This window comes from Chinchilla lanigera, unplaced genomic scaffold, assembly GCF_000276665.1.
Source record: "Chinchilla lanigera isolate Chin_1 unplaced genomic scaffold, ChiLan1.0 scaffold00003, whole genome shotgun sequence".
NCBI lineage: Eukaryota > Metazoa > Chordata > Mammalia > Rodentia > Chinchillidae > Chinchilla > Chinchilla lanigera.
The window spans coordinates 45,089,630-45,113,001 of NW_004955404.1; the positions used below are offsets into that span (position 1 = coordinate 45,089,630).

Genomic DNA, 23,372 nt, shown 5'->3' on the forward strand with positions numbered 1-23,372 from the left:
AGTAAGCTCAGTTAAAACCAAATCTGTAAAGACAGCAGGGAAGGGGATAAAGCTAATCTTGCCTCCCATGAGAGAGCTTTTAATTTGCCAGAAGAAACTATCAGAGCCCTCTCCAGAGGACCAGAAAGGTTTGCAGCGACAAGCCAGGAACATTGTCGTGGTCTCAGAGAATAGCTGGTCTCTTGGCTCTGATTTCTTTTCTAGTGTGATAGAGATACTAACAACTCTGTAGAGTCTATGAGAAAGAACCAGAGAAATATTATCAGAGCTCATTATCATGTCTGCTACCCAGACAGGCAAAGTCAATGGTGGGGTTATCTTCATCACCCTTGGACTAAGACCCTTCTACCTTCTTTTGTGGAGTGGTAGAGAAGACAGACATTAAATACATAATTACACAGACACATCATGTGTATGGTACAGATTAGGAGGGAAAAGAACAGAGCTTTGAGGGAATGGACAGCAGAGGGAGTAAGATGAAGGAGGCTTCCCTAGAAGTGATATCCTGTGCCAGAAATGACTTCTTGTGCCAAAAGCCTTCTGATGTGGTTTCCAACTGTGAAGAGAATGGACCACTGGAACACCGATCTCCTAGGGAGATGTCCAGAGAGACTGAGTGACTCAGCACTCGTGCCCAGAGTGGGTACCCTTAATCCTAGCATCACGCACAATCTGGTCACCTCCAAAATACCACACCTATGACCACATGAGGCTTTGGGAGGATATCTAGATAGAAGCCCTAACCACCCCTATTACCTTCACTTTGTTTATGTTCTCTTCATTACTGATACCAATGACCGCCCCCCCACGACTTTTCTTTTTAAATCAAACGCATCCACAGCACTCAACTTTTGTGTTTAGTATTTAAGAGACAAGGATCCTGATTTCGCTAAAAGTGGTGAAGGAAACCCTATGAAAGAGTGCATTTTTAAAAACTGAGTGGCATACAAGGTATGCTAAGAAATTTTTGAATAAGAATATTAAATAAGAAACAGTACATTACAGTAACATTAATTTTAGTAGTAATAATTTAATTTATTAATTTTAATTTTAGTAGTAATTTTAATTTATTAATTATTTTAATTTCAATAGTAATGGTAATACTATTTTTTAACTTTAGTAGTAATAGTAATTTTAAATTAATAGTAATTCTATTAATCTCCATCAGAATATTCCCTATCATTTTGAATGTACTTATCCCATTGTTCTGGCCTCTTTCTGAAGCTGTTCTGGAAATCTGCTCTTGTGTTTTCACAAGGTGTGATCAAAACTAAGGTGAATGCCAGCCAAGTACCATCCAACAGAAAGGCAGGCTCATGAAAATATCAGTGAGTCCTTGTCCACCTTATTCATCAGAATTGGCTCCATTCAACTTCTGGTTCTTCTCCAAAGTCAAAGTAGCCATGAAAGGTAAATGTTTGGAATTAATTCGGGGGAATATTGAGGTAGCCATGGCAACACAACTAAACACACTCCACAAAAGAGGACCTCAGCAGTGCTTCAAGGTGGCAGAACAATGGGATGAATGTTTTCAAAATAATGAGTATTTTGAGGGTAATTGCTGGCAATGTGTCTTACTGTAATAGGTTTCTTAAATTTAAACATTCATACCTCATAATAACTCAAAACATTTGGAATTGTTCTTGTTTCTCCTTGTTATATAGGGCAGTCATAAGCAAATACTTTTGCAGATACACACACATAGATCTGATTAGATTGTGAGCAAATACCTTTGTAGATATGCACAGGTGTGGTTAGATTTCAGGCTTGCTGGAGTCAAGGACCGTGTCCCTTTGTCCTCTGCTGTATCCCTGACACCTACCATAACACAGCACACAGCACATACCAGTATTTTCTAACTACATGAAAGCACGTTGCCCATCTCATACTCTGCAGTATACCAAAGGAATATAAGGCATAGTCCATCTTCTCTTGAGTATGCAATCTTATGAAATATGATACATCTGTCTACATGTAAATTACTACTCCTAACAACACAAACGATGATGAGAACACAGACTGTGCACTCTGTGTGCTTTATGGTCTCAGCACTAGATTTGAGGACATGGCAGGGATGTAAACCCTCACAGCAGGCAGACCAGGATGTGCAACACAGAAGTACAAATGGGAGGTGGTGTCATGGCCATCAGAGGTGGTTTAGGATGAGCTTTGGGAGATCACCAGTCATTGGAGACAATGATTAGGACTGGAGAATAGAAAGTGGTTAGTATTATTGCAGAGTTCACTGCGTAACTAGCTAAAACAATTTAAGAAATTACACTATTTCTTAAAGCAATCTGATTTCCTCTAGCATCAATTATTGCTGAGGGGAAACGAGATGCTAAAACTTTCAACATTTAAAATAAATTGAATCTTTCATGGTTAGCTCATTTTATTTTTGAAAAATTAGAAAGTAATTTTCTAACTCTGGATTCTCAACTTGGAACCAGTTGCATAGTAATTTGTTAAATGTAAAGTGTTATATACAGTGATGTCAAAAATAACCAGCTTTGAGTATTTTCTGATGTCCTCTTGAATCTGGGCAATAGATTTTATTGCTTCTGAGAGTAACTAGGTATATGGTAATTTTACATGTAGATGGTACTTTATATCATACAAACAAAACCCTGAAAATAAATATTTCTTGTTCTACCTAACTAAGGAGCTCAGTCGATTTTTGAGGTATTTGTCAGAAACGGTATTAGTGAAGATGAAGTGACTCAGTTTCTTTTTGGTTCCTTATACTAATATAGGAATGCCACATATGTGTCTTTCGCCTTTAATGTTTTAAAGTGTTAAATAACAGTGCTAGTTCAGAGCCACGAGCTAAATCAGAAGAAGTGGATTGGAGACAGATCTGCCTCAACCTTACTTCAAGCCTGGGGCAAGTTTCTAAATCCCTCTGACCTTCCCTTCCTACTCTGTGAGCTGGAGAAAGTAAGGCTCAGACTTCGTTAGGCCATAGGATGATTCCTGTAAAGCACCTTGTACAGACCTGGCACTTAAGTGCGTAAACCCTTTAGTGTCGTTTTTCTTAGTTGTCTTTTATAACACATAGCCCAAAATGGGCAGAATGGGGACTTGCAACAATTACTGTATTCATAAGACAGTGAGAGTATTTTTGCTAAAACTATATTTTGTTAAATCTGAACTTCTTATCTGTAGATTGTTATAATTCAAAGTTATTTTTATATGTTTGGTGTGTCACATAGAAAAACTCATGGGACAGACGGAGTGACTTCCTCCATTGTAATTAATCTTTACTCTGGGGAATAGGGCTGTCAATGCACCAGGTGATAGTTTATGTATACCAAAAGAAGGTAGACGCAGGTGTTAGAGAAGTAAGGTGACTCAGGTCAGAAGGCTCAGGCGGGTCATGGTTACCAAGCGGACTTGTTAAAGCTGCAGAACACATTGCTTGTGTGTTTACTTCAGCAGCTTTGCATATCATAAGATGCCGTTAATTGCAAGAACTTCTAGATTCTATGAGATCCAGTGTAGGAAGGCAGTATAACCTAAAAAACTAAAACTTTTAGAAATAAAAATAGCTAATATATTAATACTGTTCATGATAGTTGTAAGATAATGTGCTGTGTTCCATCTTTAAAATCATGAAAAGTTACCCAGTAACTAGGTTGCCCACTGAAATTTAGTGACTGGTGATGACGTAACTGTGTGACCTCTAGTGGCTGTAGCTTATAGATACATCTCAGTTGATGGGGCTTAAAAAGGTGGGGGGGCTCTCAGATCCTATTGGTAGAGTTCTGGGAGTATTTTATTAACTTTTCTTAAGTTGCGCTAATTTGTTGGGGAACTGTTTCAAAAGGCACAGATCAGAGCCAACTTTGTGACTCTCTGAGTGCGCGTCTTGCAGTCTGTCAGCGGACCCTGCCCTGGGGCTGGTACCAAGGAGCCTCCACAGATCTTTCATAGATATTCTTTTTTTTTTTTTTTTTGGTTTTTCTCCGGTACCGGGAACTGAACTCATGACCTTGCGCTTGCGAGGCAGGCGCTTTGCCGCTGAGCTAAATCCCCAGCCCTCCTTTCATAGATATTCTTGTGTTCACAGTCAGCTCCCAGGCGGACACTCTGCAATCTTTCATAGCTGCATGAAGTATTTTAAAAATGTCAAGCGAATACTTATGATAGTGCATATTTTTATTGGATGCCTGCATGAATAATCGATTTTTTATGATGTGCAGATATATGGATCTATTGAATATTTTCAAATTGAGAGCATTACTGCCCCTCATTTACTTTACCATGTTTTCTTGACAATTGAGTTGAATGCCACTTTATGACCAGGAAACGGACTGGAATATACCAACAATTTTGAGACATAAACCCTGTGATTATTCTTTAATGCTGAATGTCTTTAATGTGATGCCCCACTGAAAAAACAAGAAAAGCTGAGAAGAAAGCATTTTACTGTGTGATATTTTCCTCTGTCTTTTTATAAGCCATACTTGGAATGTTTGTCATTTTTTACGCTTTATATCTCCTGTAACAGAGAACTCTTATGTACCTCAATAGTTTAATGAACTGTGAATTGCTAGACATTTATGGTTAATGAGTCTCCAATATATTCTTAAAATTTCAAGAACCATATGGATTATAAAGTTTCATATACTGTAGGGCTGCTTCTGTGCTCATGTTCTTATAGCCCTTTTAAGAGGATGATGAGGGAGGGAACAAGGAACAATCATCCTGTCTTTCTTCCTTGTCCATTTTCCTGCTATCAGCACCTTCTTTAGCTTGCTAAGAGTACTGCACTGATTCCTTCCTTTTCTGCCCACTGTATGCTACATTTCTGGTGCTTTGTGTTTCATGTTACCATGGAGACAGGAGGTATCCAAAGCCCCAGAAAGACAGTGGAAGCAAGTCTTTTGAGTTAACAGTCCCTGCTGGCGCAGAAGCCTGCGGCAGGAGTCTATAGCAGTAAACGGAAAGAGGGAATTGTGTGGTCGGATCCGGTTTGTGTGTCCACAGAGTCTTAGGAAGCGCAGGCTCAGCCAGGGCAGCATTAAAAATGAGCTGTTTACAGAAACCGATTTTTCAGAAATCTTACTGCAACCTAGGGTTTCACAGAAACCAAACCTGGTGTTTTAGTTGCAAGAAAACAAGTGAAGTGACATTGACCTCTTCCTTTTACTGTTTTCCTCATTAAAAGGGAACAGCTTCAAAGAAAGGTCTTCTTTGCCTGGCTTATTTTGCTGATCAAAATTCTCACCTTTAATATGAGGGTTGATATTTTTTAACTCAGCCAAAACCATCTGAAATCAGACTGCAGTTTGAGAACAAGGGACGCTATAACCAGCACCCAAGTCATTAACCCAAATGTGCTTATTGTAGAAGTGAGTAATTTATATTTACTGTCAGCTGTCATGCTCTCCCTCCATATGTTTAATGAGTTGTTATATTTCTACTATATTATTTTAAATCTTATGCTAGAGTTAATATTTTTATTTGAATGATGCTACTAAAAGATTTTCAAATTATATAGAATTTTTTCTCTTGACTTTTCCTTAGAGATATGATTTAAGGTCTTGTAATGAATGGGGGAGAAGATAAAAATGTAGGAGGCTGAGGCAGGAGGATTGCTGTGAGTTTGAGGCCAGCCTGGGCTATGTAATTGAGCTCAAGGCTAACCTCCACTACATGGTGAGATCCTGTCTCTAAAAACAAAACAAGAACAACAAAAAAACAAATAAAGGGGAAAATGTAAAAATGAGCAGAATAATGTGAAATAGAATTTTAAAAGAACAGGTGCCTTGTGAATTACCTTTAAAAATAATTTTCTTGGAGTGGAGTAAGATCTATACTTAAGGTGCTTGCTAGGTTTTTCTCCCAGATCTAATAGTTGAAGTAGGGAATGAGTTCTGAGAAATTCAGAACACATTAACCTTTCTTCGGAAGTCACCTGTGCAAATTGTTCTTTAGGGGAAGACCAGTTACTATAAATCTACAAGGTTGAGTGAGGTCTTTTGATGGACTCACTTTCCTCAAACCGACAGTAGGAGGCAGTAGTGTACTAGCCTGAGCCGCTCTCCAAGGTAGTGCTGCGACTTGCCAGCTTCCTTTATTTCATTCATTTTCTAGAAATGCGTGAAACACATCTCAGAAATAGTTTTAGATTTCATGAGACTTGGTACCACCAGTGCAGCACAAGGTAATGCTGCTATACCGTGAACAGAGTAATCAGAAGCGGCAGGTCTGTGGGGGTCAGTCAGTGGCAACTCGGCAAACCCCACCCCAACACAGATTCTAATCCGATATGAACAAGCGAATGGCAAGGAATAGAGGCCAACTTCATTTTGGAAAGGAAGCGAATCACATTTGGTAAGTTAGATCCCTCTGATTCTCACGATTAACAAAACATGTACGAAACTGTGAGGTAAAAGTAGAAAAATCTCTCAAGGGCAACCTAATCCCCTTATGCTCAGGCAGCTGGATTAACATGTCAGAATATCGACAGGAGTGGCAGTCAGTCAGCTCGTCATTATTAAAATTCAAATTTCCTGAATGTATTTTTAATCTTTAGCCCTCGTCCATTTTGCCATTCACAAAATCTAAATTACCAAGAAATGTGTAACTGTTCCTTCATATAAAATGCAATCATAATGAAATTAGAACATTATATTTTCACTTGATTATTTTTCCTTCTATAATAACTGATCCTATTAGTAAGTGCTCTTTCACTGTATTGACTCAATAGCTCAATAGCTCTGGGTATTTCCCCTAATATTAAAGATATATTTATGCAATTCATTCTATACTTCTATATGAAGTCCAGTGTCACACGTTTAGCACATACTGAGTTTATGACTTACCCATGATTAGCATGCAGTCTCTGACACAGAAAAAGCCAAGTTTACTAATCTATACAGGGGTAAGGGAAGTTCAATTTAAAAGTTGAAGTTTTAAAAGTTATTTTTGTCATAATTCCTGAATTCTCTTTAGTAGCATTTGTTAGCTTTTTAATAATACAAATCCAACTTGAGATAAAATTTCTCATTTCTGGAATGTTCTGTAAAGACACTCAATTCCAACATTTTTACAGGTTAGCAGCACTTTAGAAACTCCTAGTTCTAGAGCTGTACTCTCCAGTATGCTAACCAACAATCAGAAGAGGCTCTTGAGCTCTTAAAATATGACTGATCGAAATTAAGAAGCGCATCATCAATGTATTTTTGAAGTAATATTAGACATTAGGTAAAATTACATTGTTAAAATTAATTTCACTTTTTTTCAACATGTAATGTGGCTTCCAGAAATCTTTATGTTGCATGTAGCCCACATGCATGGCTTACTTTATTTCCATTGTGCAGGGCTGTTCTAGACTGAATTGTGAGTCCTCAAGGTGCCAGAAAGCAAAAATAATTAAACCAAAATATGTCATCACCTTAATCTTTATCCTGTTACCACTTTTCCAAAGTATTTTCTTTGGATTAACAGAAAACACTAAGTGAACCACATAGTAAGACTATGCTATGCTTAGTTTCTACACTCAAGACAAAAGGAATAAAGTGTCAGTTAGAAGACAGGCACTGTGCTAAGACCTGGCAATACAACAGTGGGTTAAACAGACAAGATGCCCGCCCTCGGGGGCTTGTGTCCACAGGTAGGTGAATATGAGGCAGTGTTGTTACTGCTTGCACATATTACTAGGTGTAGATATGGCTCATGTCATATTTATTTAGTGATAGGCTGGAGAGAAGTAACATTTCTGGATATACAGTTACATATGAAATTATTTTATTAGAAAATAGTCTTCAACACAAATGTACCCCAGGGTTGAATTCTCTAATGAATAAAATCAGATAGTTCTAAACAGATTCTTACTAAGCATAAGTTGACAGTCAGTTTCAAAGAGCAGCTATATGGACATTTTAAAGGCTATAACCATGAATTTTATAGTACTGGATACCTTAATTGTTTTTGGTTGTTTCCAGAATTTTTGAATTACTAAATAGATATGATATTGCATGTTCATAGCAGAAATAACAAGGACCCTAAACTTTTCAGAGATTTAGCACCTAGCATAGAGAACTCAACACTCACTGAATTACCCAGAACCCAAGTCCTGATCTCAAAGGGAACTTGAAGAGACTACAGCTGTTTGGCGTGGAGAAGATTTGAGGAATAGGATGCTTATTTTCAATAGCTGAAAGAATGGGATAAAGAGGAATTACTTTTTTCTACCACAGTTTTATTAAGTAAATGTTAGTGAAATGCTAGATGAACATAGGGTAAAACAAGTAATTTACAGAGCTGTCCAAAGGAAGAATAAATGTCATATGAGATAGTGAAGCCTTTCTTCTTCAAATTTAGGACTTTCAGTTGGACATCCAACTTGATAGGAACTGAATAAATGGAATTTAAGCGTTGGTTAGATGGTTCCATTCAGTCCAAAGATTCCATGATCCTGTTTTACGTGATTATCTGAATCAAAATGAACTTGAGTAGAAATAGTATGTTACCCATAGAAACATCTGTACATTTGAAATAATGTTGAATTAAGAAACATAAAAAGTAAATGAAAATACTTAAAATAACACTATAAGATATTGTTTAGAAATTTCTTGAGAATAATGGGTAGGTCCTAAGGTATTTACTTAGCCGACTACTTTGTGGGATAGTACCCTGCTCATTAGCACTGGGAATCACCCTTTTCCAGAACCCTTTGTTGTAGTGAAGCACTTTTTCTCTTTCACAGTATGTCTCCTTGCCATGCTCTAACCACGTATGTTATGGTTTGTGTCTGGATCTCCCCTCAAAGCCTCAGGCAGGCATAGAGATTTTTCAGAGGTGGCTGAATCTAGAGTGTGTGATGCTAGGATTAAGGGTGTATGTTTAGTAAATCACTCCACTGATTGGTCTGGCATAGTTCTGGCTAGGATTAAGGGTATGAGTTCTACACCTGCCTTGGGGTGGGTAGCCTGCATACAATGTAAGGAACAGAAAGAGTCTTGTCTCCCTCCCTTGTTATTTGCTACCTTGTGGGTGCCATGAATTGTTCTTTGTGATGCCCCTCTGCCAAGTCATCCTGCCTTGGACCCTGCCGATTAAGGACTGAAACCTCTACAAAATCTGAGCTAAATAAACTTTTCCTCCTTTGACTTTGGGTGTTGGGTATTTTGCCTCTCCAACAAGAAAAGTAACTAAGACAGTGTACTGGCATTTGCATAGATTTTGCCAGGGACAAATAGCAAAGACTGTCCAGCCTTGGCCATTCATGGGCTTTTCTAAACATCAGTTTCCTCACCTATAATACTGTATGGGGATGTTAATACCTATTTTGTAAGATTCTTATAAAAAATTTTTAAATAACATATGAAGGACCTAATTGGATATATGCTATGTTTTATTAACCATCCTGTTAAATCATACCCCTGTGTTATTGATCTACCCTCTTCTTTGTGAAACACCAGGTCAGCAGATCAAACTGTATACTATCTGCTATCTACCAGCTGAAAGGCAGTTCTAGGAATATTCACTTAGTAGTCACTAAGCCATGTATCAATGATCACAAAACATGGTAGCCTGAAACAGCTCTCAGCAATAGCAGAACTGGCAGATGCTCTGGTGGGTTTCATTAAATTAGTATGAAGAGGAAGCAGTTTTGGACACGAAAGTTTGGTTTGAAAATGTGTTATTTGAAGTAATGAGAGGGCATTCATGTTGAAATGTTTAGGGAGGCCATGCAGACCCAATTTTGAAGCTGTGTTGCTAGGGCTAGAAATACAGGTGTGGGGGTCTTCCCCCCAAAGGAAATGATAAGGTAGGTAGTTGAATGTGTCTTCAGAACAAAGAAGCTGGACCCAGCCTGCATATCCTGTGCTGTGCTCGGAGCCTGTACTGTATCATCTGGAGGTTTCTTCCAGCCCTGAGCTCAGTTAGGAAGGTCCAGCACAGGAAATGGCAAAGTAACAGTGCTGCCTTCCAACTTTAAAAGATGGTGATAGAGAATAAGTTTAAATATGCGTTTCTACAAAGAACATCGGGGGCTGGGGATTTAGCTCAGTGGCACAGCGCCTGCATGGCAAGCGCAAGGTCATGAGTTCAATTCCCAGTACCGGAAAAACAAAACAAAACAAAACAAAAAAACATAAAATAAAATAAAAAATACAAAGAACATCGGATCTGGCTCATTGTCAGGTATCTCCTCTATCCTGAGATATCTTATTTTACAAAATCATCTTCTGTGTCTATTTTGTTCAGCTATGGGGAGTAAGTGGTTTTTTTTTTTTTTTTTAGTTGTTTTTGTTTTTACATAATTGGTTTCAATAAGAGTTTCTTGGTATTCCTAAAAGATTTTAACCATACATAAAATGTTCCTTTGCTCTTTTTACCATTTTTGTGTATTTTCAATATATAAGCTAAAATAAACAGCAAAGTGAAACCAAGGGAAGACAAGTATTTCTGGCCTCAGTAAATCACCAGTGAGGAAAACCACGGGGGGGATATGGGCTGCTAGCAGCCCGTGCAAACTTTAGTTATTACACAGATTAAAAATATGTATTTGTCACATACATCACTATCACATAGAGCCTGGATTCTATTACATGTTTTTTTTTTCTTGCACCAAAGTAAAGCCATTGCTGGGGTGAAACAAAATAGCTACTTAGTAGGTCAAAGTAATGGTTAAGATCAAAAGGGAAAGAATTGTGAGGAGCGATCACATTTCAGGGAGACTGGGGAGGGGTGCAGTCATTTTTAAGACAGCGGAGTTCTATATTCTCCCACCTGTCAGGGCTGCCACTGGCTCACCACTGAACACAAAAGGCAGCAGCTCAATTTTATTTTTCATCTGAGAGCCGGCACTTCTAAGAAGCCAGTGCCCATTAGAACCACAATGTGATGGAGAATCAATACTGACTTAAAGGGAAGGATGCCTTTTTCAGAACCATAACTGATATTTCCTGCAGTGGAGAGGGTTCCCCCAAGGGCTGTGAGCCAGGGCCTTAGCCTTCTACTAACTCCAGAAGCATAGCAACTGCTGGCTGAAATACTCCCCCCATTAAATGCCAAGGCACATATTTATATTTAGTTCTTCCCAAGTTTCCTGTCTTCTGTGTTTCTCAAGAAACAATGCAAATGGTGACATGGGCTGGTGGAGTTTGAGGCGGGGGAGGTTGGGTTGGTATTATTTTTCTGTTTTTGTTTTTACCTTTCTTTGTCATCCAAATCTCTGCTCTGCCAAAGGCCATGTGTCTATTCTGGATATGGTTTATAGCCATGATGGTTAGACCAGTAAGATCTCTGTATTTAAGAGTTGTTCAGTTTCCTGACAGTTTTCAGCTTTTCATTCAGTTTCAGGGAATGGTGGGGCTCCAGATCAATCTGTATAGTAAGAATCATATGGGGTATTAAATTGAAATAAGGAATCTTCTCACCTTAAAGGAAAATAGCATATATTGTTATCTTGTTTACTTCCCCAGAAATACAACTACAAGATGAATGAATTAGATCCCCGTACTGACTTGGTACTAAGCATGGCAGCTGGTTTTTTACCTGTCGTTAACACCATCACCAGTGGCCCTGGGTATTGGCAGGAATCCTAGATATATCACAGACAGACATCAATTATAATACCTTATTGGGATTTGATTCATAAAATAGTACAAACATACTGTCTAAGGAATTAAACTATCACCTTTCTTGGCCTTAGTATATTTTAGTGTTCATTATTAAATGTGTGTTGGTAGATTTGGGGGGAAATAGAAGTGCTTCTCCTTTTATTGCCTCCCCAGCCTTCCTTTCATTGACTGTGTGTGTGTGATGCTGTATTTGTAACTAATTTCATATGTAAAGAATGAGCCCACTGACATAATTTATTTATGCCTTTGAACATCTATGTGGAACACCCACCCACGCAGAGTTCTCTCTGATTTACAGGGTTGTCATCCCTCTCTTTTGGAAGTCAGCCATTTAGATACAAAAAACCTGTATTTGCATGGAATTATGTCTGCAGTTCAGCCCACACAAATTCACAAACAAAACAAACTAAAAATAATCATCATAGTGAAAGAGACCTGACCTTAAATCAGTATTATATTAAGATTTTTCTATAAAAATGAACTTCCAACTTGAGAGCTTTTTTCCACCTGAAACCATTTTCTCTGCAGTGGGATAGGTGATTCTTCCCTCCCAGCCTCAGCTGTTTTACCATTGAAAATGTGGCCCCCTGGGTTCACAGTTTTAGTCTCCCAGTGGCTGGGAACAAAGGGAAAAGAAACCAAGGACCAGATCCGGGCTTTGGGCGTGCTGGGAGGTAAATGTGAGTCCTGCGGGTAAGAGTTGTGATCTAGAAACTCCTGAGCTGCCAGCTTATCCTATAAGAACACCTTATGCAATGCCATTACTTCTTCAGAGGCCTCAGAAACGGCCTCTTTCCTTTTTATATCATCCTATCTGTTGTTTCTCATAAAAGATTTTCTACCTGAAAGTGCAGAGGCATTAAATACCAACTTAGTTATTCTGTCATCCTTTTGTCCCTGAAGCAACCCTACAGCTATTTGAGTTGCTCAAAGAGTAGAAATGCTCTTGCTTGCACTGGCCCACCCATTGTTATTCACCTTAGCCTCTAAAGAAGCTCAAAGACCACATACGGAAAGAAAAACCGAGGCTCTGCTGGGCGTTTCATCCTTGGATCTGGTATAGATTCAGTAAAGGGGAACTGAGATGTCCGAATGGATATGCAATCCTTACTTCTGGCAACACACCATTCATTAGTGATCTTGACAAGAAATGACTTGAGAAAAGTGAAGGGTCAAAAGCATCGTTAGTGTGGGTTCAAAGGGAAAATGAGCGAAGAGGAATCCAATAAGCATGGATAATTCTTTCAAGCCATTTTACTCTAAAGGGAGCCCAGAAGTGAGGTAGTAGCTGGAGACAAGTAGTTTTTTGGGTTTTTGTTGTTGTTTTGCTTTTCTCTAAAGATCTGGGTAATCACAACATGCCTATGTGCAGAGGAGATGGGACGACCTTGTGGAGAAGGAAGCTTCACAGTGCGATAGGGACCCTGCGGCTGCCAGGGAAGAGGCCCTGTGACAGCGGGCACATCCAGGAGTTTGTCCTAAGAGAGGAACACGGAAGGTTGGTCTTCTAGGATTCAGAGGAGAGGAACATATGTGTGTGCTATGTGGAGGTAACAGGGTTCTCCTTGCTACTATAAATGAGTTAAAGGAGAGTGCAGGAAATCATGTTGGGGGTTTGAAAAGAGAAGCTATGAAATAGCTCTCCGTGAGAATGGAAGAAAGAATGGATTAGGGAATTCCAGTGCAATCCAGGTCACGTTTGAAATTCATAGTCATGAATGAAAGTGAGACCAGAACAAACAGGAGGCTGTGTGTGACCTTGGAATCCTGTGGCAAGGTAGTTTACATAGGTATAAAAGTATTGTAATGACCGGGTGTGGTGGCGCATGCCTGTAATCCCAGCACTTGGGAGGCTGAGGTACGAGGATCTTTGTGAGTCCGAGGCCAGCCTGGGCTACAAAGTGAGCTCAAGCCAGCCTGAACTGCACAGCGAGACCCTGTCTCAAAAAGATAGTCAATCAATCAAAGTGAAATTATTGTGAAGATCCAGTGTGTAAGAAAGCATTTCTGAGTATCCATACAGGATGTCATTATGAAACTGCTTTGAATTACTTAGCACTTTTCTTTGGCAAAATGCTTTTCAAATTTCTTGAGGTTGGCCTTTGTGTCACTAGAGACACAGCATTTGGCTTCTGCCACTGACTTACTAACTGAGTCTAAGCAACTGGCTTAACCTTTCGCATTTACCCCACAATCCATAAAGTGAGGGTGGTAATGTTTAAAGTGCAGCAAATGAGTTATAAGTAAAAGTGGTGCATGAATCCAAGCTATTCATAAGATGCTGTTAGCCCTCGCTGGTGCAATCACTGGAAGGTCAGAGAGGTCGGCGCCTCTGAATGGGCCCCAAGCCTTGGGTGGGAGAAAGCAAGGAAAGAGGCAAGAAAGGAAAGCTTGTGTTCTAACCTTCATCTTTAGAGAAAAAATATTCTCAACATGTCTCCGTGTCCTACTTAAGTGCCGTGTACGTATCACCCACATTATTTCCCGTACTCCTCACAGCTTCTCCTTAAGGTTGATTATGTTAGAATCTGAAAGTCAGAGGGGTTCATCACCTGTTCAAACCTCGGATTTCAGCCCAAATTTACCTTAAAATCTCATGTACTCTTGTTTTTCATATTACAGGTCCATAGCTTAGGCAGCCTAACCTTTTCTCTGCAATCAGACATTTAACTAGAGTTGCTCAGTAGCAAAATAAACTAGTTTCTTCAAGATGGCATGATGGAATAGCTTACAGGAAATCATATGACAAGAAATGATGGGGTCGTTTGGGTAGGGAGCAGTAACCCGACTACAAATCTGCGTTTAGCTGCAAATGCACTTTCCAAACACTCTTTGGGGCAGGAAGGTGGGTGCTAGAAAAAACTGTTATGTGGTCATAGAAACTCCATGTCCTCTGTACTGTGTCCTGTACATCTACGAAGTACACTATAAGCTACAGCACATAAACTGCTCTAAGAGAAAGTCACTGCTCTGTTAGATTTTGATTTTTGAGTAACAATTGCCCACCCGATACAGAAAGTGATAAGAAAAGTGTATTTATTTCCTTCTAACAGCTCAAAGGTGATCATGCTTCTAAAATTTGTTGAGATTGTCCAAGAAACTGTGTGAAATACTCATCCATCACTGCAAGCCCCTGGTCAGGAAATGACAGTGCAGTAAATATCTTCAGCAGCCACCTTTTAATGTACAAGCTGTTTTCGGTTAGAATTTTCAGCACTCACATAAAACACACTGTCATGAGTGACTGCTTGTGCTCCAAAGTCATTACTGTTGGGATAATGGAACATCTCTCAGCGAATAACCAAAAAACTTTAAATGTCATGTCAAGTTTGTTGAAGCCATTTCCAAGCCCCGTTCAAGGTTACATGAATATTGAGGTATGTGTTTCGTAAAATTTTTGAGATCATTCATGATGCTGTGCAGTATGAAAGTCATTTAATTAAAAAAAAAAAAAAAAAATCTAGCTCTCTTTGGAAAAGTTAACCAGCCAGAACCATTTAATCATAAAAAAAAAAAAAAATCTAGCTCTCTTTGGAAAAGTTAACCAGCCAGAACCATTTAATCATTAGGTATTGCATCTCTCTCCTAACTGCCTTGGTAAGGTAGCGTCACCATCACTTACAGGAGGTATGTGTATATACTTGATAATTTGCTTATGACTTAATTCTGGATTGCTAGGAAGTTTTAACATCTTGCTTACTAAATTCATTATTCCTTTTAAGAGAAATTATTGACTTTTAAATTTTTTTATTAGAAACTTTCCATGTTTTCTTCAAAAAGAAAGTAAATCTTATTAGTATTCACACTTATCTTGGGTCATACTGTGGGCAGAAAATTTCTTTACTCAGCATATATTAATTGAGCATTTACTTTGGACCAAAGTAATTCTAGTCACTGAAAACATAACAATATTTAAAGTAGTTTTGCTGGTGTCTCCAAACATGCACTCTAGTAAAGAGACAGACAGTGGACAAATAAATGAATATGTGGTGTTTCTTCTGGTCATGAATTCCATAAAGGAAAAGGTGAGGGGAAGGTGAGAGAGCCATGAGAAGGGTGGGTGCAAGGAGGAATGGGTAAAGGATGCCTCTTTATTTAACTGGTGTGTAAGCAGAAACCTGTGACAAATGGAACCAAACCTTGAGAGGAACGTATAAGGGGCATTTCAGGCATAAACTAAGAAGAAAATAAGTATTATTGCTAATGAAATGCTTATGAAATATATTTTCGTGTATTCTTAACTTCTGATGTTTATTTTAAATACACTTTTCTTTTAGTCTAAGACAGTGGTGGCTAGCTGACCGTCTGCCTGCCATAGCCGGCTGTTTCTATCATTGAAAGCTCTAAAAGGTTCGCCATCAGTGTCTAAGAGGACTTGTTTATGAAGAATAACTTTTAAATTTATGTTTTATATTGTGCCCTGTCCTTGGCTATCAAAGTGACAAGTTTTATGTTTCTTTCATCCTTACTGTAGAAAATCAGAGAGTGCAGCTGACAGGAGGGTCATGTTCACACTACAATATCAATTGCAACTCCCCAAGGATTCCGGTCACCAAGGAGCTTAATTATAATCCAGACACTCAGACGTCTACAGGGAGGATCAAGGCAGCTGAGAAGAAGGAAGCTTGTGCCGTGGAAAGCAGCAGAAAAAAGGAAATGGAACTTCTTGGCCCTGTTTCTAAAAACGAATCCATTCCCGAAGTTGAAGCCCTGCTGGCAAGATTACGAGCTTTATAAATTAGACGGGTAAAAAGTCATTAAGCCAAATGTAAAGCCACACTCTAAGCTATAACACTTGAAAAAAAATGCCTTTATATAAGTGAGTTTATATAGTTTTAAATTATGATATATATTAGAAACATACAGCTAAATACATAATTGCAGTGCTCTTTCTACATACTTGAAGTTTGGGCTTATTCAAGATTGCAGTGGGCTTTAATGCTGTTTTTGGTCTTGGTATTCATCTGATCTATAATTGGGGGTTAAATTATACATATTGCTTTAGAGAGCAGGTAGGTGCCCACTTGTTCAGCAATGTGTGCTTAAGAAAACCATCTTTCCAAGTCACTGCAGCTTTTATTATTTGGACATTAATGTCAAATCATCAGCCTGCTGTCCAGCTGCAACACGCATGCATATTCCCTGTTTACTGTTCGTACATTCCTAGGTTTCTCCAGTAACATCAAGGAACATAATTTTCTATTTCTGAACTATAAGGAAATAATTGGTAAATTCTTTATCATTCCTGTTGAATTCATGTTAGCTTGACCCCGTAAGGGATTATAAAGGAACTTCAGTGCATTGCCAAAATAACACGATAGGAATGTATGTGCACTTTCTTGCAAAATACATGGGATTTTGCATAAAATGGATAAATATATATCCATTTTATACAAATATATATATTATTATTATTACAGTGACGTTCAAAACTTAGTCTCAGCCAAGAGATTTCCCCACCCCTACCCCAGTAATTATGACTTCAAATTAAAGTTGCCGTTTTGAAACGTTCCAAGTAATGGAATTTTTTATTCCAGTGAATAAACTTGAAATTTCAGTTTCTTTGATCTGACAATCAGTAACTTGAGCAAAGATCTACATAAGTGTTTCAAGAAAGTTTCCATATGCAAATATTACAATTGTACCTCATTTCAGCATCATTCCTTTGTTAATTCCACGTCAAAGAAAATAAACTTACTACTTGCACTACCTGAAAAAAATTGTTTTCTTCTCTCCCTTCTTCCCATATTCCGTGGATATGCTGGCGATAGCAATATGCTACGTGGTCTAAATGTCTCTCTTGCTTTGTTATAATAAGTAAATGACTGCTCTATTACTTGTGGTTAAAAAGCAGTTTTGTGGAACTAGCCTGGTAAGCTTTACTGCTTTTTATTTTCTTATTTAAGTTGCCACCTCCTTTCAGCTCCATGTTAATAAAATTAGTTAATTAGAACTATGAACCAGGCCCTGTTTATAGATCCTGGGGAACAAGTTTTAGCCGTAGAAAATATAAAAAATAAATTTGTTCTTCTATGTATAGCTGAAATGTGCATTTTGACCTCTAGTTGCAAATCCTATCCATCCCCCAAAAAAGTCTTAAAAATCAAGACAGATGAAGAACATTTACACATTAAGCAGAGGGAAGCCATAACAGCAAGGCAGACTGTTTTGATGAGAAGTAAAGTGGAGGAATTCTAAATATCTGTTCTTAACATGATTTTACAAAGACTTTAGCTTTTCAGAAAGAAAACTTACATTTAAGCAGATAGTTTGGACATACCAGCGACAAGTAAACACTCTGAGTCCTGGGGCTGGGAAGCAGCCACAGGGGAGAAGCAGCCCTGGGCATAAAGGCAGGTAGAGCTGACACAGATGCCCAGGGGGAGAGGAAGGCCAGAGAGCCCAAAAGCAGAGCAGTCAGGCCCCACAGCATCAGTCTGAGGAACTGCAGGAGGGCCTCGGATCAAGAAGACCAGGCGTCCAAGGCCAGCACCACTGGCCTCTTACAAGCCAGAATGCAGCACTGCCTCTCCCAGAGTGACTGGAGCTGGCTCAGCTCCAGCCTGAAAGGAAACACCCGTAGCTCTAGAGAGGAACACCCAAGTGAATGATGAAATGCCAAAGCTCATTTCCTGTTAGAGCTGTTTCCTTGATGTAGCCCCTTCAACAAAGGGCTGATGGTGTCATTAGGTTTTAAAACCCATAATATCCCTTTAGCCGATTGCAAATAAAAACAGTAGCAATAACCTTGAATTTGATTTCATGTTTCTGAGCAAACAAAGTTTGTTCCTCGGGATTAGCAGGTATGATGTTTAATTTCTGGTGTCAATTTGACTGGGATAGAGGATACCCAAGATAGCTGGTAAAACATTATTGGTGGGTTTCTCTGGGAGAGATTAGCCCTGGAATCAATAACCTGAGTGAAGAAAGTGTGCATCATTCGAGTTGTTGTGACTACAAATAATGAACAAAAAAACAGCAGAAGAGCAAATTTCTCCGCTTGAGCAGGGACATCCATCTTGTCCTACCCTTGGACCACTACCAGTTTGCCCAGGCTCTTCGTAATAAATCTTTTCCCACATACCTATACATATTCTGTTGTTTGTTTTTCTGTAGGTAACTGGCCAATTCAAAAAAGTAATAGGGCTCAATGCTCTTGACAAGGATATTGCATCCAGGCTAGTGAGAGACCCCAGACAGATTATCCTCCCCATTCTCACAGCACAGTAAAGAATTTAGCTAGAACATACAGACAATTAAGTGTCCACTGAGTTGTCCAAAAGCAAAGACATACTTCTAACTTTTCCCAGTCAAATATTTAAAGTAGTTTTAAAATAAGAGAAGCACTCTATTTGTATATGCCTTTTTTTAAACACAACTGCATATTTGAATGAAAGATATCAAAACACCTAGTTTTTGTATAGAACACTAATAAGCCATTCAGAAGGATTAGTTCCTGTCATTTGTGATATGGGTAGAACTGGAGGTTAAGTGAAATAGGCCAGGCACAAAAAGGCCAACAAAATATGATCTCATACATGTATGGAATCTAAAAACAAGTTGAATTCATAGAAGCTGAGAGTAAAATAGTGGCTACCAGAGGCTGGGGAGAATAGCAGGAAAGGGGTGCGTAAAGGTTAATCAGTACATAGTCAATGACAGCAGAAGTAAGTCCTGGTGTCCCATTGCTGAGACCCAACACCCAACACCCTCAGCTTAAAGGGGTAAGTCTAATTGACTCATGATTTCCAGGGGTTCAGTCCCTAGTCCACTAGCTCACAAGGTAGAAACATTGTGGCAGAAGTGGTGGAACACAATAGTTAGTTCATGGCAGCTGCCAAGAAGAGCAGGGTAACAGTGCCAGAGAGGAAATGGGGCAGGGAGCAGGTATAGTACCCAAGGTTACTCCTCCATGAGTCAGGATACCCAGAAGTGTGCTTTAGTAATCCACTGGGCAGCTCTCAAGCCACTCAAATTAACACAGTTAAACCCAACCACCACATCTCTTGAACAGTATGGGCTGTAGTAGACAAAAGAACCTTCCTACACTGTTGATGGAAATGTAAGCTGGTACAACCATGGAAATTCCTCTAAGAACTAAAATTAGAAATTCCATATGACCTAGCTATCCACCTTCTAGGTGTTTTTGCTAAAGATAACTTTCTATAGCAATACATTCAGACCAATGTTTATAACAGCACAATTCATAATAGCTAGATCTTGGATTCCTTTTTATTTTAAAATGCCATAATCCAATGTAGCTCTGAGTTTACTAAACTTAGTAGTTAAAAACAAAATTGTTTTGTCTGTCATATACATCTGAGCAACATTCCACTGTATGTATTAGACTCATTTACAGAAATGCATAAGTAAATAGTAGAAGCATATTTAGGTTTTTTTGCTTGTATGTTTGTTTGTTTTTAAAGACAGGGTCTCACTAAGTCCCTTAGTTGTCCAGGTCAGATTCAAACTCCTGCCTCAGTCTCCTACATCAGGCTTGATAATTAGTCTTGTGGGTAAATTTTTGTTCACACTACACTATGTGACTTTTAGAAACTAATAGGTCCTAATATATAAACTGCTAATTTGATTGAAAACCAGAAGTGACATTTATTTTCGTATTAATTATTACAAGTTTTGAGATCCAGGAACTACAGCGAGCAGTGACCCAGTACTCCTTTTCTGTCTGGTGAATGTTACATGGTAGTTATTACATGTCCTTGCCGGGGAGGCCTGTTCTTAAAATATATCCAACGGCCAAATTGTTCAACCATTTTGTTCCAAGAGCTACTGTTTAGCAAAACATGTGGAGTTGCCAAAGAACCACAGAGATTGGACAGCGTTTCAGAACTGAATCCAAATTTCCCCATAAAATGAAAATAATAGAACCTTGATCCATAAAAGCTCATTATTTCTAAACACATTTCTGCCTTTTAAAGTGGGTATGAAGGGAATGTTAAACGTCGGGTGGGGAGGAGTCTGAGGTAGAACAAAAGTCAGCTGTGTCCTCTAATTAGGGTTTAACTGTAGTGGCTTCTTTGCCTCCCATGCCGCTAATTATATTAGTGTCATATTTTATTTCAGTAGCCTCCCTTCAGGCATCTGCAAGGACTTAAAAGGAGTCTTAGCTTTTTGCAGGAAACCTTAAATGACATTTATTCCCTCTACCATCCTTTTTGAAACCCCAACCATTGGACAAAAGTGTTTCAAAAGCCCTAGATAATACCTCCTTATGATTAATATTACCAACATTCTCTATGTTCCCAGAGCTACATTAATACAGATTTCTCATTTGAAATTAATTCTTTAAAGTCATTCTGATGATAGAATTGGAAGCCAAATTTTTGGATTATCTCTTCAGGGCAGATGATCCATTTTCTTTTACAATATCCCTATAAAGTATGTTAGTAGGTATTATGTTCCTTGACTTTTTTTGACGATATTCAAAGGTTGAGATTTTACACTTTTGGCATTTTTATCCCATGTTATGCTTGAACTATAAATGTATTTCTAAGAATTTCTCTTTTAGTTTCTAAGTATGGGTTACTAAAATTATTTTAAAGATGAATCTTCAGTGAAAATCTATCCAATCTTAATATAGTCTGAATAGGTATGAGTGTTAGTCAAATATGAGATCTATACTAGGAAGCCATAATAAAATAATTAGATTGAGCAGACTGGAATAAGTAGTCCGGTAAATTATTTCTTGAGAGCATGTCTAGGTCCTCAAATATGTATATACCAGTTAATTTCTTCCCAAAGTGCCTGTCTGCTTTCTGGCAGACACGTCTTCTTCCGACAGAATAGACTCATCTTTATATCAAAAACAGACAATTGACCATAATAGTTAATAACATGTACATTTAATGTGATTAGCATCTACTAAGGCAAATACAATTACACGCACATATATTTAGCATACAGAAATACCTATTTACATAGTTTGTAATTATTTCCTTTCAAATTTTAACATGTAAAGCACTCTATTAAGATGCATCAAAAATAGGCAACAAATACTTAGACTTCCTAATGAAAGGGAAGCTTGATTTTAAAATGGAAGATGTCTTTCCTTCCATTGTTTCAGGCACAAATATGCGGCCCTTTCAGTGCAAAACCAACTAGGTGCCTAATAAAAACAAACAGGTGCCTCTCCAGACGGAAGAAAATGGCATTGTCTTTGGAGGGCCTCATCTTCAATCCTTCCCTTTCCTTAATGGTCTAAGAAGAGCCATTCTGATGCGTGTAGGAGGCATGACCGACATCCCACACCTGTGGTCTACCCAGAGCGTAAGAGTCCAATTTGACTGATAATAAATAAAATCTTGTCGTACTATTACAGGATGTTTGGCAAGGACAAGAATTAAGGTGCCTTTATCACTCCCAAAGGAATTTGGTGATATTTCTAATGTGATCTCACTCATCATCCTGTCCTGCCTGACCTTCCTTGTATCACCCTCCTGAGTTATAGCTTGTATCGGCGGCCACCCTCTCCTCCTTCCTCGGCCCCTCCCTGAGACAAAAGATTGCTGATCCGAACAAAATAAGCCTGGTTGTTTTTGTTTTGTTTTGTTTGTTTTTTAAAATCTTTGTTAAAAAAGAATAAAGTAAGTTAAAATGACCTGGAGTAGGTCCATGTTTCCTGCAGAACATTTACAACCTGCACAAGATTGTATGTTGTGTCTCACTTTATGAAAGGGACGCTGAAGGTCTCTAAGAAATTAAAGGACTTCTGGAAGTGTTCAGCCTCATCCTTAATAATTCCTCAAGCCCACTGTTTTGAGAAATATGTGCTGAATCTGCCAATTTGCTACCCATTCCAGCAGTAAGCTCCTTTATCCTGGGACTAGTTGCCTTTTGGGAACTTCATGAATCCACCTAGAAAGGAATTTTCTTGATGTTTCAATAGCTTCTCTCATATTCTCCAGGGAAGCTGAACAACAGTCTGATGAGTCAAAGAGGACCCACATATATAGAAACAAGCACACTTCAAGGGCACTGTTGAGCACGAAGACATCAGTGGCCCATGGGAACAGCAGACACACCTGGAGAGGCCAAATGCCCTGTTCCCACAGGATCACTTCAATGTAGATGGCCAGAAAGCACTCCAGGGACTGCGTGAGGAAGCAGTTTGATTTGATGAGCCTCATGCTTCCTGAAAAGCTTGGTTTTTGCTCCTGTAATGGCCTCTCTTGCCCTACTCTTGATCTTCCTCTGAGTTCTGCAAGTGGAGGTAACAGCAAAGTGTTACCCTTCCAAGGGGACATTTGCATTTTAAAATACATCTAAGCCATAAGGGTTGAAAGTCTACTAAAAGAGAATTGGAAAGCAACAAACTGAGTAAATCTACACCCTCATCAAACTGAACCCTGAAGTGCACCTCCACCCTGGAGTCCTTTATTATGAATACCCTTGTTCTCATGCTGGAGGTGAGCTCCCTTTGAGGCTGAGGTCAACGCTTGGTTCAAAGGTTCTCCAGTCTCCTCTGCAGAGCTGAGACAAGGTAGGGCATTCAGAAGCCTTTACAACGCTCTGAGTAGAAACACAGAAACAGAAGGCAGCAAGAAACAGAAATATAAGCTAATAAAGGATTGTTTTCATCCCTTCCAAGTAAAAATGCCTCTCCCAGTCTGGTGAGTGCTGCCTTCTGGTGCCACAGGAGATGATGAAGGGGACAAATGGTCCACTCCTGAGGGACAACTCAGCCCTCCTACAACTCCAGGTGTCCTACAGGAGAGCAGCCATTGATTTCATTCCAGAAGTATATCCCACATA

General features: G+C 38.9%; 1 protein-coding gene across 1 annotated transcript in view; it reads left to right on the plus strand.

Annotated features, from left to right (window-relative positions):
• Diaph3 (diaphanous-related formin 3) overlaps positions 1-17,314 on the plus strand; it is a 453,636-nt gene extending 436,322 nt beyond the window's left edge. Inside the window, 1 exon segment of the mRNA XM_005374208.2 lies at positions 16,075-17,314. Within this exon segment, the coding sequence (XP_005374265.1) occupies positions 16,075-16,337 (263 nt within the window). The 3' untranslated portion in view covers positions 16,338-17,314.
• Positions 17,315-23,372: the final 6,058 nt, after the last annotated feature.